This window comes from Pristiophorus japonicus, chromosome 21 (assembly GCF_044704955.1).
Source record: "Pristiophorus japonicus isolate sPriJap1 chromosome 21, sPriJap1.hap1, whole genome shotgun sequence".
NCBI classification, from domain to species: Eukaryota; Metazoa; Chordata; class Chondrichthyes; family Pristiophoridae; genus Pristiophorus; species Pristiophorus japonicus.
Window position 1 is genome coordinate 78,760,436 of NC_091997.1, and position 14,761 is coordinate 78,775,196.

Here is a 14,761-nt window from a genome sequence, read left to right on the forward strand (position 1 = left end):
CTAGGAAGTCAGGCAAGTTTATTCACTAGACATTTGGTCTGATAATTTTTATTCGCGACAAGTCCTCACTCTCTAAACCTTATTAAGAATTAAGACCATGCCCCAGCAAAACCCTTGGTCCATTGTAATCCTGATAATGCAAATGAAACTTTCAAACTGCAAAGAGAATGGATGTGTGTCACAACCTTTGCAGGAGATTCAAGTACAGCTGAACTGAAAATGGGACAGGAGTCCAGGAAAAAGCAGAGTCTATTGATTCACAATTTTATGAATTGTGCTGAGAGTGACCAAACGTGTGTGTATACAATTCTAGATAAAGGTCAGTTCCATCAGACTATGTTCCATTTCATTGTCATCCAAATACAACTGGTGTACAGTTGAGTCACCTGTTGCATTGCATCCTTTCCCTGTTGATGCTCAATGGCAGGACGGTCATGGCAACAAACATGGTTCAGATAAATGAGCAGGGATAATGGCTCGTTGTTGAGAAAAAAATTACCAAGTAATATCATTATTGGGGATTGGTTCTCTTCTATTTTCCTATATTGTCGTGATGCATTCCACTGCCAAAATACATTCAAACTGTGGCAGATTGGGTTACGCTGAAACAATTCTACATTTGCATCGACTGCCCTTCTCCACAAATATTAACTGTTAGTCAATTATGTAGAGTGTACATTCTACAGTTGTTTTAACTGTCACTTTTCAAACTTCATGAAGTTATGATTAGTTTTAACTTTGTTCTATTTTTCTTCTGGTTAAGGCTCTTTTCCACTATCTGGAGCGGATAAAAGACTGGAAGCATCATGATGGCCAATAAAAGAAACCTTGATCGTATGGATTCGCTTATTTGTAGCAAGATACCTCGACTGGAGAATGATCCCATTGGATTATCGGCAGGGCTTTGTAAACCCAGCCCCCTACCTAGTTACACTCATGAAAATCCCCTTAAGTACACTGGATCTTATTTAGCATACCATCTTCGAAATCAAGATGGAACTAACTTACCAGTAGTCTGGAGCCAGCCACGACCTTATTTGCAGCATATGGGTAATCCAACTATCCAGTCACAACCAAGTGACGCTTCTCGTCTCACCAGCCACTTGTACCAGACAGAACCCGAAATTCTATCGCCAGCATTTCAGCCATCTGTAAATGAGAAGGATAAGCTTGATTTGGTCAAAGATTTGATGAATGTTCGGTCAAAATGGGTCACTTTCGTTGAACGGCAGAAGAGCTTGAGGAATGGCCAGAATCTCCCGTCTGTACTCTGCTCGTCTGCAGTTGGAAAGCACAATTTAATGTCGCCCTCGTGTGTAAATGTAGCATTTCCGCAACCAGTGTATAGAAATAGTGTTTGCTGTTCAGGGGCTGGCTGCTCTTTGGAAAATAATTCAGTAGATCATTTTCGTAGAAGAGGACAAGAAACGGAATGGAGAATGCCACCGCCGGTTACTTCAAGTTGTTTGGTTGCGAATAACAGTCAACTGATGCATAATCAGCAATATGGCAATCCTCTTCTGAAAAACAAATCATTGCACCATGAATCTGGCAATATGCAGAATGGCTCTGTGGGCAGAATCGCCAAAGAAGCTAGCAGACTACCTGCAATGCGTTCACCTCTATGTCAAGGGTATGGACCTTACAATAGGAATGATCTGCAAGATCCCAGATATTCTGCACTCTCGTATGAAAACTCTAACGGAAATGTACCAAGTCACGTCAACACGCCTATACATAACCTCCAAGAATTTCAAAAAGTGCACCCATTTGCAGCCCCTGAAGGGCAACAAATGCAGCCACCTTTGTATCATGATAAGCTCTCGCCACCAAAGTTTCCAATGCCAATTCAGCCAAAGGCTATACACTCTCAAAACACTATTTCAAACCAGCCCAACTCTGGTACCTACTCCTTGTTGCCTCCACCTAGCTACAAAGCGCAGGTGGGTGCATGCCAGTATCCAGTTCCAGGTGCCGGTGGGCGGATGCCAATCTCCAATTCTACTTTTGCAGGTCAACTTAGTCCGGGAAACCCTTATCCACAGCCTTCAGAATCTCTTGGGTATCCCACTCGTCCCCAGCTTTCTTTGCAGAAAAGTGTCTCCATGACCGATCCCTTGTTTCATCCTGCATCGCAACCAACTGAGTTTGAGTCACAGAGCCCCTCCAGAAAACAAGTGTCTGCACCTCACCAGGACCTAGCTCATGTAAAGCTTCCTTCACCGGACATGTTGCAGTTCAGGCCAAGTGTCGTCGTCGATGCGCAATCAGATGAAAGGGGCTACAATTCATTAAAGTCACTTTATAATCAGAAATACGGTGGTCAGCAACAGCTGATCAGTAAACACAGTGCCTTTCACCCTGTACGATCGGGAAAACACCTGAAGGGGACATTTGCTGGCTCTCCGGCAGATCAAAGACCAAAGGACATTTATATGCAGGAACCTATCCCAAACATTCATGTTTCATCCAACAGTGATCATGGTAGGTCTGTATTCAGTAAAGAAAATGAAAATATCAATAAACCAGTAGATGGTAGACTGGAAAACTCACCAAGCAGTTACAATATTAGTCCAACCAGAAAAAGCACCCCCAAAAATTACAATATTAGTCCAACCAGAAAAAGCACCCCCAAAAATTACAATATTAGTCCAACCAGAAGAAGCCCCCCGAAAAGTTACATTATTAGTCCAACCAGCCAAACATCAGAGATTCACTTCTCCCCTGCTTCCCCTCCTGCTTCTAAGGTAGACAAGAGAGCAACTCCCCCTGCTTCCCCTCCGATGCCAGTCATAAACAATGTGTTCAGTTTGGCACCTTACAAAGCTTACCTGGAAGCCACAGGTCTGTTCTTTTCAAAATGTCTGAAATGTCAATCAGACTGTGACGAATCTTTAATCTGTTTGTGTTCTTCAGAAAACAGAACTAAAAATTGCAGTTATGCTGCCGTAGAGTTGGATAAGCATAGCCCCATTAGGCTTCCAAAGGCCATCAGTGAGTTGCAATCCAGGGATGGTGAATTGGAAAAAAACAACCCTTCTGCATGCTTCGAACCCACGAATGAAAAATGCACATCAGGAAAAGAGGTCTTCGAACTGGATCCAAATAAGCATAGCCCTAGTAGGCTTTCAAAGGTCATCAGTGAGTTGCAAGCCAAGAAGGCCGAATTGAAAAAAAGCTACCCTCCTTTGTGCGTAGAATCTGCAAATGAAAAAGGCGCATCAGAACAAGATGAGCTAAATAAAATTGTAAGTGAGAAGAACTCTTTAGACTTTCAGCATCAAGACATTAATCTATCTTCTAACCACAGTAGGCAGAGTCATAATTGTAATACAAACTGTGCAGGTGACCATGTTGATGGAAAGTTTGGGATGGACAAAATGGATGCTGATATAGCCTTGGACCTCCGTATTAATAATAAAACTCAACTTGTGGATGCCACTCAGCAAACTGTTCCAGTTTCTTGTGGGCTCCAAGAAGAATTGAAAAGTACAAAAGAAACATTAAATGAAAAGGAAGGAAATCATGCAGAATCTCTGAGTAATGCAGAGAAACGGGAAAGCAAAGGACTATCTGGAGAGCATGGAGGAAAGAAGACTATTGTTACAACCTCTATTGAAACCAACAATATGAGTAACTACCATAGGCTAGAAATGAATAAATATAAAATACTGAGACCTGCCCCTCCAAAAGCTGGTGAAACTAATCCAATTCAGCCATCTGAAAGCATTACTGAAATTAATAAATTTACTTCAATTACACGAGTTGATCCTTTGACATTAATTCTGAGACCACTGAAGCTAATATTACCTGATGTGCCCAAATCAATGTTGAGTCCTGTTCCAGAAGCTAAAAATCCTCTTTGTGAAACTTGGGTCAGTGTGCCCAGTAATGGACAATTGACGCAGAGTGACACTGACACTTACGGTTATTTTGTGCATCTTCACCAGTCCCTGTGTGACATGATTGCGCAGTCTGTGGCTGAAACTTCCGAAGAGGTTTTGCGCGTATGTATGCAGGACATTGAAGTGCAGAACGATGGCAAGGAAAATCCAAAATTGAGGTCTTCACTGAAGTCAAAGTATGGCAGCAGAAACTGCGAGGTATTAAAGATGTCAAAATCGAGAGAGATTTGGCGCAACTATGGACAAGTTCAGTCGACCATGCAAAAAGTGCTTTCTCGCCTGGAGACCTATCTTTTTACGAGAGCATGCCCATTTCCCCACGTAATAAGGGCTGGTGCGATTTTTATTCCAATCTATTTGGTGAAGGAGAAATTGTTTTCCAGTCTCAAAGGAGCGATGATTGATCAAGTTTTTCAGAAGCACAAAATAGAACTACGACCAACCACCCTTTCAGAGGAGAAGAAACTGCAAAGTGAATTGCAGCTTCAAAGGTGTTCCTCCAGGCTGATCAAGCTGCTTTCCTTGAAGCAGTTGCCCGAGATCTATCAAGACTTGCTGAATGTTCTTTGGCATTCTCGTGTGAAAATTCGTCTTGGTGAGTATATTTTGCATTTTTCTTTGCAGGTGACAGTACTGCTTCAGGCAAATCTGATCTTGGGGAGTGACCTTTTTTTATACAGTTATCAAGCTGTGGCTACATTTCTTTTCAACTTTGAAATTTTTTAGAAAATTGCATTAGCTGAAATAAGTCCAATGTCGGTATCACCGGGGTTATTTTACTGTAATTTCATAAATAACCTGTCTCTCTGCATACATACACTGCATCTTGATGTCCTTTCCCAAGCTACACTAGAACGATTTATATTTGCATGCCTCTTTTCACACACTTCTCCTTTCATCACACCTCTTCCAATTATCCCTTGTGCCATCTTCACCATTCCTTGCATGCTAATGTCTCATTGCCACTTTCAAAATATGCATGTTTCCTTTTCTTTCTATTAAAATGCTAATGTTGGATCTTGTAGAATAAATACACTAATTTATCAAACTAATCTTGTTACTTTTCTTTTGGTGCAGAAATACTGTAACAGTCGGCACACTGTTAACTGTATGGAAACTGGAAGTGAGCAACCTTCTGGAAAACATCCTTATGTAGCAGTTTTCCAGTTTAAATGCTTGGTTTACACCTACTGTGATGGTTATTTTTGAAAAGACAGTATGAAAATTATCCCTGGGTTTTTATAGTGATGGGTCCTGCTTTATGGGATTTGAGAAGGCTGGGAATTGGTTTTGGTGTGAATTTAACAGTAATGTCAAAAATGATTTTAAAGGGAGGGAAAGAATGGCTAATACTTTTACTTGTGTGTTTGTTCAATTATTTGGTTGACAAATTTAATAGTGGTGTTTACTTTTCCAACATAAAATGTTTTTTTTCGACTTGACATAGTTCAAGATGAGACTTGAAGTTAGCAGAAAGAATGTGTGGGTTTGATTGTAATAACCTAATTAGCTTTATTGGACTTTCCTTCACTGAATGCTAGTGACCCCCCACCCCCAATTCAATTTACAATCGTTTTCCCTGATGCTGCGCAGCCAGCAGGGTAGTAGACACGAAGGTGCTGGTGATCTCCCAAGTATGGCTTTATCTGTGTGATGGAGGAGAGAAGGTTTGCTTCTTTTCCAACAAACCCCCCCCCCCCCACCTTTGTTGTTTTTGCCAGGGGAAGCCACAGCACCTGCTTGCTCAATATGGCTCATGGCAGGAGCTAAGATGCTCTGGACTCAAACTCTCATCCATTCCTGATTTTACCCCCCCTATTTTTGTTTCAATAAACACAGGACTTCATAAATGCCATCTCTAACTTTCTTATTCACATGAACAAGTCCTATCAAGTTAATGATATGAATAGTTGTCTCCAGGAAAGGTAGATTTTGAGTCTTGTGTTGGTTAATAGTTAAAAGCATGGTGGATAGAGATGTACCGATGGATGTGATGTATTTAGATTTCCAAAAGGCATTCAGTAAGGTGCCACACAAAGGTTACTGCAGAAGATAGAGATACGTGGAGTCAGGAAATGTATTAGCATGGATAGAGAATTGGCTGGCGAACAGAAAGCAGAGAGTCGGGATAAATGGGTCCTTTTCGGGTTAGAAATCGGTGGTTAGTGGTGTGCCACAGGGATCGGTGTTGGGATCACAACTGTTTACAATATAATTGGATGACTTGGAAGATGGGACAGAGTATAGTGTAACAAAATTTGCAGATGACACTAAGATTAGTGGGAAAGCGGGTTGTGTAGAGGACACAGAGGCTGCAAAGAGATTTGTATAGTTTAAGCGATTTGGCGAAGGTTTGGCAAATATAATACAATGTTGGAAAGTGTGAGGTCATCCACCTTGTGAAAAAAAACAGTAAAAGGGAATATTATTTGAATGGGGAGAAATTACAACATGCTGAGATGCAGAGGGACCTGGGGGTCTTTGTGCTTGAATCCCAAAATGTTAGTTTGCAGGTACAGCAGGTAATCAGGAAGCCGAATGGAATGTTGGCCTTCATTGCGAGAGGGATGGAGTACATTTAAAATCATGAAAGGGATAATAGACAAGATAGAGGCAGAGAGGTTGTTTCCACTGGTAGGGGAGGCTAGAGCTAGGGGGCACAGCCTCAAAATATGGGGGAGCCAATTTAAAACCGAGTTGAGAAGGAATTTCTTCTCCCAGAGGGTTGTGAATCTGGAATTCTCTGCCCAAGGAAGCAGTTGAGGCTAGCTCATTGAATGTATTCAAGTCACAGATAGATTTTTAACCAATAAGGGAATTAAGGGTTACGGGGAGAGGGTGGGTAAGTGGAGCTGAGTCCACGGCCAGATCAGCCATGATCTTATTGAATGGCGGAGCAGGCTCGAGGGGCTAGATGGCCTACTCCTGTTCCTAATTCTTATGTTCTTATTAATATTTTACCAAGGAGGAGAATTTTTTTAAAGAAAGTGCTACATCATTTCAAAATATTACACTTTTTAATGCATGTTTTATAAGTTCTGAAAATGACTACATTTATTAGAATACTGAAGATTAATCTTGACTAAAAGCCCAACTCCACTGACCTACCTGCTAGGATTTTGGTAAAGCATAATGGGTAAGCATAAAGCATGTGGAGTAATGTGTTCTACCTCCAACTTTTTAAAACTTTCTCTTGGTTTTATTTTCCTTTTTGGATGCTTATTTTCACTTGCTAGCTTGCCTTTGTTTACAAGTTTTGTGTCTGAGGCCACTGGGTATTCATGAAATCGTCTGTTTACAACTAATGGAGGTGGAGTTTACTGGTGTTTCTTCGTGGCAATGAATCACTATACTTGGGGGAAACCATGGGTTAGTCATGGTAAAATGTCAGTCATATAAATCTTGGTAATACTTGGGAAAAGTCACAGACATGTTTTATACTAAATCAAACTGCTTTTGATTTTGCTGCCACTTGTTCCTGTGTTTTTACATTGTGGGTGGGGAGAGGCTAAGCACATTCAATTGGCTGAGGAGTGATTTGACTCTTGGCCACGGCCAATTGGAAGGAAGCACTGCAACCATGCCGCCTTCCGACTTCATAGTGCTGGTGTCAAAGGTTACAGCCTTTGCTATAATCAAAGTTTTAGTCTCATGCAATATGGATAATCTGTGTTTCCATGTGTATGAAATGGACTCTCCCATAAACTTGTAGAGGTACACTGAACCACTTTTAAAGTGCATAGGGCTGGGTGCAACATTGAACATGTGTTGTGCCTTAACAAGGTTCGTGGCAACTTGGAAGTGGAGTAACCACTGTGTTAAATGTTCAGATTTTGAGCTGTAGCAATAGCCTAGTGAGTCGGTGCATCACCCAGTGTAACTCTTATGCCCAGCTTCAATTCCCAGTCACTGTTGAGTCGCATATATTGTATCTGGGGCAGTAGTTAGAAGGTTGAGGTTGATTCCTGTCCAATGACTCTTGCCAAAAAGTACATTTGTGCATGTCGGACGAGAACAGAATTTGGCTTGGTTGTGGACATTCATCGTCGAAGTTCAAGTGACAAGGTCACTGGTAATACTCTGTAGCGCTGCTAGCACTTGTGGAGTTAGCATTATTTAAGAAGAAAGGATTGAAACTGCAGGGAGAAATTCAGAGTTTTCAAAAAATAATGAACTTGAAAGTCACTTGGGAATTCTAACTTGATTTACTTGCAAAATATTATCCAATTAAGCTAGACTAACAGAAAACAAGTTATGGAGTGTAAAAAAAAGAAAACTTGGTATTTTTGCAACGTTGGAATATTCTAAACTGAATCTGTTACCTAATGGTATTATCACAAAGTACTGCTTACAGTCTTTGAAGCTAGCCTCAGCTGAAAGTGATTGTTGTGAATAAAGGAAAGAGTCTTCGCCTTGTACTTTGAGACAGAGCAGCTAGTTGTCCTGCTGTCACCATTTTTCAGTCATGCTTTTCTGTCAACATTAGAATATTTATGCAGGTTGAACCTCTTATCTGGCATCCTCTGGACCTAGCCTGTGCTGGAAGAGAGATTTTTCCGGGCGAAGGGTGGTCACATTAAATTGGATGGTACAGGGGGATTTGGGGCTGGGAGTGTGGCAGTGAGCTCATTGGGCTGGGGGTGCTGGATGGGGGAGGGTGGATTGTAGGAGTCAGCAGCAAGGAATGACTTCAATTTATTCATGTCGGAGTTCTGTGCATGCTGCCAGGAATGGTGCTGGATATGGGAAGTTCAACCTGTAATGGGAATTCCTTATTTACCTGGGTCAACTTATTTACCCCAGCTGTTGTGGATCTGGGCTCCATTAAGTAGGTGGCATTTAACAGCTGTCTCCCAGCAGCTTAGCTCCACACTGCTAACCTCTCCGTTTCCCCCATTCTACTGCAGTTTCTGCATTTCAGCTTCCTATGAAGTTATGAGAACTATTTCTACAGTGTTTTAGTAGGATTTTTTTATACCTGTTTGAACGGTTCCCGTCACTACTTTTTCTTTCCTTGAACAGTGAATTTTTTAAAAACTCTTCTTTCACCCTGGTCCCACAGTAAATTACTTTCAGCCCTGCTCCTTGCTCTGTCAGCATAACAGCCGTATGGCCTACTGCTGCTCCTATTTCTTGTGTTCCTATTTCTTATGTCTCTACCTCATCAAATTTTACAGCCCCACTCGCTAATATTTTCTTATTATGTTCTCTTTGCTTTATTCCTATACCAAATGTAAAATTATAGTTAATACAACCTCCATTTCTGGGTCCGTAGGAGTTGGCTTTTAGTCTGTTCTGTCTTTTTTTTTCTCTTGCCTTCTAGTTTTCTTTACACTTTTTAAAGAAAGTGATGCTAGGGTAAAATTCCATGATTGTGTGTAGTAAAAAGTAAGATTTGTATTTATATAGCACCTTTCATGACCACCAGACGTCTCAAAGCGCTTTACAACCAATGAAGTACTTTTGGAGTGTAGTCACTGTTGTAATGTGGGAAACATTTGAGTAGTTGAGTATCTTGTTCAAGTGGCTGTCCTTCGTGTGTTGGCCTAGGCAGTTGAGCATTGGTGAGCTATTGGAGGAAGGGGAGAGAAGAGAGGATCATAGACAAGCCTGATTTCACCCATGTACAAAATCCACACCCGTTTACTTTGCAGACAGAGTTCATTGGGTAACAACCAGGAACCCAAACCCTCCAAGCCTGCAGATTCTGAGGCCCGCAATACTGCTGCTAATAGCTGAAGTCAGCAAACTGAGTTCAGGCCACGAACTGAACCTAGGATCTTCCTGCCCGATATAGTTTTATCATGCTATCCAATGAGTCATTGAGGAGCAATAAAAATTTATTGTAACCTTCAAGAGAAAGTGTTGTGACTCTATTCTCCCTCCACCTCTACCCTTTGTAGTGAACAATGTAGCGGTCTGAAAATTCTGCAATGGATCTTCCCTGTCTGATGTCTCTGATTTAAACATGGTCTTGTTTTTCTAGATGAGGCAACGGTCTATTTTTAGCTATTCCCACCGGGCCCGAAATGAGCAATAGTGGGTTGGCCATCCGTTTTGCTCTCCACCCAATTTTTCCTTGTCAGTGGAAAGGTAAAGCCAGCAGCTGACCCACTCGCCCATTTCCTGCCCAGCAGGAATGGTTAAAATCAACCATGTCGTATTGGTGCTGTAACTGCCTCAACCCATTCTTTTCTGTACTGTTCCATATAAATTTGAATTGGAGCATATATTCCACAGTCGGGCAGTCTGTAGACTACAATGAGTCCTGTTTTTTCATGACTGGTGCAATGTAGGTTTTCCTCTTGGAATCATAAGAACATAAGAAATAGGAGCAGGAGAAGGCCATACTGCCCCTCGAGCCTGCTCCGCCATTCAATAAGATTATGGCTGATCTTCTACCTCAACTCTACTTTCCTGCCCAATCTCCACATTCCTTGATTACCCCTAGAGGCCAAAAGTCTATCTATCTCAGCCTTGAATATACTGAGCATCCATAGCCCTCTGGAGCAGAGAATTCCAAAGATTCACCACCCTCTGAGTGAAGAGATTCCTCTTCATCTTGGTCTTAAATGGCCAACCTCTTATCCTGAGACTGTGACCCCCCCCCTCCTCCAACCCTGGTTCTTAACTCTCCACCCAGGGGAAACAACCTCTCAGCATCTACCCTGTCAATCACCTTCAGAATCTTGCATGTTTCAATGAGATCACCTCACATCCTTCTAAATTCCAGAGAGTATAGACCCATTCTATATGAATCAATATGAAGATAAGTTTAGGTGACCAACTTTAAATATGTAATGATGGGGGCGGGGGGGGATTGTCTGCAAAATGGTAAATAGAGTAACTCATTCATTATTACATGTACTTCTGACTCAATATGAAAATAAACCTGTGCAGTGAGGCATGTTAGTCGAAGCTCTAGCTTCCAATCATAAAGTCTTCTCTTCCTGAAGTGCCCTACTTTACTTAGAGGGATATGTATCAAAGCAGTATTGCCTTTTGTAATTCAAAGAATAAGGACTGTTTTTCATATACCCACTTTCCTATCCGACAATTCTGTTCGAGATTGAGGAACCTTTGGTCTTGGGCTGATTTTTTTTTTTAAATGCACTTGATGCAAAATTTCCATCTTGTATGACAGGGAGGTTGAGGTTTTTTGGCATCCTCTTAACAATTTGGTTGCATTATTTTTCCTGTTCCAAAGATTGCCCAGTGAGGCAGTTAAATGACTTGCTTTTTATTACTTTTCTGACAAAAGTGACCACTGACTGACTGACTGAAGTAAGACAGAATGAAGTGACTGTGGAAAGGGACGGTGTCATTTGATTGGGGATGTGTTTGAAATCTTTGCTTCCCGTCCCCCCCGTCCCCGCACCCCCAGTAATTAGCGTATGATTCAAGCTTTAGAACATGCTCGGTCGTGTAGAGTTTTTTTGGAAGATTGAGGATGCCTTGTGTCTTACTACATTTTTGCATCCTTCTACACAAACTTAAATCTAAATTCAATCAGGAATTTTTATTTTTGGTAGAGTTTCCCATCTCTTAATCCGAATATCTGACTTTCTGTTAGTGATATACCTGTTTCCATGTTTCAAATTGTGTCCCATGGTTAATATTACCATGGCAAGAACCATTTTGGCCTCCTGAATCCAAGATTGATAATCCTGGGAAACTTACAAAGGGACAAAAATGGGAGAGGAAGGGAGAAGGATCTTATTAGATGAAAGCTTCAGATTTTTTTTTTAAGTAACTATCGTGTTCGTTGTGAGCCAGCAGATTTGAAACTTATTGAAAATATTTTCTAGGCCGCAAGTACTAGAAACCAATGTTATCAAACCAACCTAGTTGGAATATATTAGACTTAAGTTTTACATTAATAGTTAAAGATCACTGTAAATAAATTTATTTTTTGCAGATACTCCTTCACATGTTGGTCTAGATGCTCCAGTGCAGGTATCTTTTAACCAAGTGTTTTGAATCCTGTAGCACTTTTATTTTTTTGTTTGTTTTTTCTTTCATAAATATTGATTTTAATTATCTGCAATATTAATGGGACACAATTTCTGTGTTTTTTTAGGTGAGCAAAATGATGAAAACATGAAGGAAACGACCATCACTCCGAATCCAGCTGACTGGAGTGGTAACAAGAATCCACAAACACATCCTAGTCCTACCGGAGAGACCCAAACACAAAACCAAACGACGGCAGCAAACACTTCTTACTCTGAAGTGAAGCCCGACAATGGCAATGCCGTAGTCAAACCTGACATAAAGCTGCGCAAAAGACGAAGGAAAAACAAAGCCACACCCCCCTCTGTAAATTCCGACCCTGTATGTACTAATTCAAGCGATAGTTCCCAATCTGCAAATAAAGTAAAGCCATCATCCGTTGTCCATTCGGAGAAAACCTCCTGCACAGAACCTGTTCAAGAGGCTCGTACAGTGCAGGCGGACAAGGAGCCCCAGCCTGGCCCGAGAAAGTTACGAAAAAGATTGCAAGGGCTAAAGATGCAAGGCCTAAGAATGAAAGGACTTTTGGAGGAAAAGGCTTTCAACAAAGGCAATTTTGAAAAGAAGGGCAGTACTTTGGTAGTTAGACTGAACCGAGTGGCCGTCAATGAGGACAATAAAGGAATAGATGTTTCCCACACTGTAAAGATCAAAGATTCTCAAATGCCAATCAAGAAAAAGAGCAATGGTGCACTGCGGCCAACTAGAAGCACATCCAAAGTACTGCATCTTCGTGGCTCAATTGTGCGGCTAAAATTTCAGAAACCAGTGCAGACTGCTCCATGCAGAAATATAGTGCTGAAACCAATCATGTCTACAAGAAAGCCGCCTTCATTAACGCATGCCCGCCGCCGACTGGATCAGAAGATAATAAAACCTCTACGCTTCAGAAAATGTCAGGGAAAAGAGTATCCAAATTTAGTGGGCAAACGTATCCGACACCTGTATGAGGAAAATGATAAATCCGAGTCCTGGTATAAAGGTGTAGTGGTCAGGGTGCATGAAATGCACCAGAATCCTTTAGAGACTGTGTATGAAGTTAAGTATGACACTGAACCTGACTGGCAGTACTACCTTGAACTCTTGCAGGATTATGAAAAAGGATGGCTACGGGTTGATGACTGACTTGTAAAACTAAGCATCATGCTTTAGTCTTTTTTTGTTTCAATTTCTATAATGGTAACGCCTGTCCGTGACTGGCAAGATAGAATTGTTGATGCTGTGGGCCAAGTACAGCAGGTCTTCATTATTTAGTTTACTTTGCAGGGAAAAAGATGTCTGCAGGTCTTCATTCCCAAGGCACAGAATATTCTGTGTGCTATGATTTCACTAGTATTTGCAAATGTTCGAAAGGAAATTAGGGTGGCTAATATTCCTATTTGAGTCAACATAAAGATGAAGGTATACTTGTTCCAAACATAATTTAATCCAAGGAAAGAATTCTAAATGTTGCAAATCTCATCCCATTGTAATTCCTGAGCCAAGTATGAATGGTGCATGACACTGTTTTCTTCACTGTCATATCAATGAAATTAGAAAAAACTGATTTTTTTTTTCCTGTTCCTCTCGTGAAGGCACTGATCTTGCTTTGGGGCTACAGATCATGTACACCAACAGCCTCCAGTCCTTGCCCAAGTCGCCATTCCTCATGTATGAGCCAAGACTGTGTGTTGGTGGGATATTTGGCTGTGGGACACTACAGCAGAGACCGGTCCACTTGTTGCTGCAACCCCACACTTGCAGTTCCAGTGGAAGTTGCTGAATAGCAGTTGGGAATTGTAACCCCGGATTTGCTTTTTCTTCGGTCTTCTAGGCTATGGAGGTCGGTTGTCGCTCCTCAGCCATAACCCCAGCAGAGATGTACTAACTCAGGATTTTAAGATTGCAATTTTCTGTTGTGTGCCAGCTGTGCTCAATTATAAATCATTGTGTATCACAGTCATTCAAGTTCAGTTCAGCAATTCAGATCAGCAAATTAGATTATTTAGACATGGAATTAGTTTCAAACTTTCAATAGTACCAGAACAATTGTCATGCTCCTTGCATCTCCCTCGTGGCTGCTAGCAGAACTCTGTGAATTATGCTCCAAATGCAAAAACAGTGCTGTTTGTTGGCCTCTGCTGGTTAAGATATTTATCAAGAATTGACGACTGCTACTAGAGGAGGCTTTAGTTTCAATGTTTTATCAAGTTAAAACCAATTTTCATTGGCAGCAATTACAAGACACTTCATTTGTTTCTTCAATGTACTTTTGAAACTTTCAGTATGCAATAAAAAATTTTTTTTTTTAAATTCTCTTCCCCCATCTATCCTACAGTGTTCATCTTACAAATCCTTGGGACAAATGTACTGTTCTTGATTGTTACTGCTGTACAGACTAATAAATTGGGGCATTGATCACACAACTGCAAAGTAGTGTAGTTACACTGTAGTGTTTTGTATGTACTTTTTCTAATAAGTTGCAGTTAAATTGTTACATTTTCCTATATGAAATACTGTGCCTAAATGTGAAAATGGTTGGTCTAAAAACCAGTGTTGTTGCAAACTACCTTAAGTGTGTATACTTTTGTATAAAGATTTGAAACCACTTTAAAGTTTCTCTTGTTCTTTTGAGGAATGTACATAACAAATCTAAGATACAAGAATTGTTATGGTGCGATGCACTACAGTCGTGGCTTATGACTTGGATAAGGTGCTCACAGATACAGGGGGACAATCGATGGGCGCAGACTGCCGGCTTTCTCGATTCTTATTTTTGGTGCTTTGATGAATCTAGTGGAGCCCAGCAATGCGGCCTAGTGTGAGTCTCTAAGAATCATTGAAGCATGTTGTGTGCTACTATA

General features: G+C 41.1%; 1 protein-coding gene across 7 annotated transcripts in view; it reads left to right on the forward strand.

Moving 5' to 3' along the window:
- The window catches only part of c21h15orf39 (chromosome 21 C15orf39 homolog), a 72,904-nt gene extending 58,399 nt beyond the window's left edge, over positions 1-14,505 (forward strand). For all 7 annotated transcript variants that reach the window (XM_070865088.1, XM_070865087.1, XM_070865089.1 and 4 more), the window contains 2 exons: positions 764-4,500; positions 11,986-14,505. In XM_070865088.1, coding sequence (XP_070721189.1) covers positions 807-4,500; positions 11,986-13,043 — 4,752 coding nt within the window. In that variant the 5' untranslated portion in view covers positions 764-806 and the 3' untranslated portion in view covers positions 13,044-14,505. The remainder of the gene's footprint in view (positions 1-763; positions 4,501-11,985) is intronic.
- The last annotated feature ends 256 nt before the right edge of the window (positions 14,506-14,761 follow it).